The sequence below is a fragment of the Charadrius vociferus genome, unplaced genomic scaffold, assembly GCF_000708025.1.
Source record: "Charadrius vociferus isolate BGI_N301 unplaced genomic scaffold, ASM70802v2 scaffold2609, whole genome shotgun sequence".
NCBI classification, from domain to species: Eukaryota; Metazoa; Chordata; class Aves; order Charadriiformes; family Charadriidae; genus Charadrius; species Charadrius vociferus.
The window spans coordinates 5731-8101 of record NW_009650225.1 but is presented as its reverse complement, the minus strand read 5'-3'; the positions used below and the strand labels follow the sequence as shown (position 1 = coordinate 8101).

The window sequence follows — 2371 nt, the reverse complement described above, 5'->3', positions numbered from 1 at the left end:
GGTCCCACATGTGACCCCCCCTCTGTCCCCCATCAGGAGCACGGAGCTGGACCTGCCGTACCCCGACCTTCAGGAGTTCATTGCCGACATGAATTTCCTCATGGCTTTGATCATCAACGGGCCCATGTAAGGAGAAGGGTCCCACCACGGGGGTGTCTTGGGGGTGTCTCACCATGGGGGTGTCTTGGGGGGTGGATAGAACATTGGGGACGGCGCCAGAGGACGTGGTGGTGGCTATGACACATGGTACTGGTGCAGCTCCCCTGTCCGTGCGTCCGTCCTTGCTCATGGTCAACCGTGTACAGGGAGGAGGGTCCAAGAGTCCCGAGCTGCGTCCCCTCATCCTGGTGGGCACCAGCCTTATGGGGCTGAATGTTCTCCCTCCTCTCCCCCAAACTGATGTCCCCTTCCCCGCCTCGGGCAGCAAATCCTTCTGCTACCGCCGGTTGCAGTACCTGAGCTCCAAGTTCCAGATGCACGTGCTGCTCAACGAGATGAAGGAGCTGGCGGCCCAGAAGAAGGTGCCCCACCGCGACTTCTACAACATCCGCAAGGTACCCCCGCTGGCTCATGGTCCTGGTTTGACCAAGGAGAGCTTGGAAGCTCTCAGGGCTGAGCATCACCTCTGGCCTTGCAGGTGGACACCCACATCCACGCCTCGTCCTGCATGAACCAGAAGCATCTCCTGCGCTTCATCAAGCGGGCCATGAAGAAGCACCTGGACGAAATTGTCCACGTGGAGAAGGGCAAGGAGCAGACGCTCAAGGAGGTCTTCGAGACGATGAACCTCACCGCTTATGACCTGAGCGTGGACACGCTGGATGTCCACGCGGTACGAGGGACAACCCCAAATCCTGGAGATGAGCAGAGCCCATCCCTGGTTGGGGTGGGGGGATCTCCAGGGGTTGTCCCAGGGTGGGGTGGGGGATGCTTGGGGGCTCTGGATAGGGGTGTGGTAGTGGCTCTGGGATGATGAGGGTTCTCAGCTCACATCTGCGTCCCCCTGCCAGGACCGCAACACCTTCCACCGATTTGACAAGTTCAACGCCAAGTACAACCCCATCGGTGAGTCCATTCTGCGGGAGATCTTCATCAAGACAGACAACCGCGTCTCGGGGAAGTACTTTGCCCACATCATCAAGGTGAGGAACCCTGATGGGTGACCCTCCACATCTCCCTCCCTCCGATGCCCGTGGTGGGACGCCAAGGGTTTCCCAGAGGCCGAGGGGTGACACTTACCCGTTCCCGGCAGGAGGTGATGTCCGACCTGGAGGAGAGCAAGTACCAAAATGCCGAGCTGCGGCTCTCCATCTATGGCCGCTCCCGGGACGAGTGGGACAAGCTGGCCCGTTGGGCCGTCAACCACCGCGTCCACTCCAACAACGTCCGCTGGCTCGTGCAGGTGCCTCGGCTCTTGTGAGTAACGGAGGGGGAGTAGATACCCTCAACCGGGGTCATGACCTGGGTGGGGAGAGACGAAGGACACCCCGCTGATGGCTGGGGTGGCGTGGGATGGGACACCCATCTCTGAGCAGGGTCCGTCCCCCCGCAGCGATGTCTACCGGACGAAGAAGCAGTTGGCCAACTTCCAGGAGATGCTGGAGAACATCTTCCTGCCCCTCTACGAGGCCACCGTCCACCCTGCCCAACACCCGGAGTTGCACCTCTTCCTGGAGCACGTGAGGACCACGTCTTGCTCCTGGGGATGGGGTTGGGGGGACACTGGTGACACCCACAACCCTCAGCCTGGACCCCCAGCTTGAGGGTTGGGGCAGATCTCCTGCTGGAGGGGTGACCATCCCACCTTGGGGTTGTCTCGCTGGCAGGTGGATGGCTTCGACAGCGTGGATGACGAATCCAAACCAGAACATCACATCTTCAACCTGGACAGCCCTTTGCCGGGCAACTGGGTGGAGGAGGACAACCCACCCTACTCCTACTACCTGTACTACATGTACGCCAACATGACGGTGCTCAACCACCTCCGAAGGTAGGGACACCTCGGGGTCCCCGGCACCTCCGCCCATCTGCGGGGGGCTCTGGGGAGGGGGTCAGATGATGATGGTCAGCCCCACGTTGCAGGAAGAGAGGCTTCCACACCTTCGTCCTGCGTCCGCACTGCGGTGAGGCCGGTCCCATCCATCACCTCGTCTCGGGCTTCATGGTCTCGGAGAACATCTCCCACGGTTTGCTGCTCCGCAAGGTCAGGAGGGATGGGGGTGCCCGTGGGGGCTGGGGACGTGGCTGGGGACCCCCCTCCACCTCACCCCTCTGTCCCATGTGTGTGTGTCCCCCCCCCAGGCCCCCGTCCTGCAGTACCTCTACTACCTGGCGCAGATCGGCATCGCCATGTCCCCGCTGAGCAACAACC

At 61.7% G+C, this 2371-nt stretch overlaps 1 protein-coding gene across 1 annotated transcript in view; it reads left to right on the top strand.

Annotated features, from left to right (window-relative positions):
• Positions 1-2371, top strand: part of AMPD2 (adenosine monophosphate deaminase 2) — a gene marked incomplete at both ends in the record, with an annotated part of 7400 nt that overhangs the window by 506 nt on the left and 4523 nt on the right. Inside the window, 9 exons of the mRNA XM_009892976.1 lie at positions 37-126; positions 425-554; positions 638-832; positions 1011-1142; positions 1253-1416; positions 1553-1679; positions 1827-1990; positions 2083-2203; positions 2302-2370. Coding sequence (XP_009891278.1) covers positions 37-126; positions 425-554; positions 638-832; positions 1011-1142; positions 1253-1416; positions 1553-1679; positions 1827-1990; positions 2083-2203; positions 2302-2370 — 1192 coding nt within the window. The remainder of the gene's footprint in view (positions 1-36; positions 127-424; positions 555-637; positions 833-1010; positions 1143-1252; positions 1417-1552; positions 1680-1826; positions 1991-2082; positions 2204-2301; position 2371) is intronic.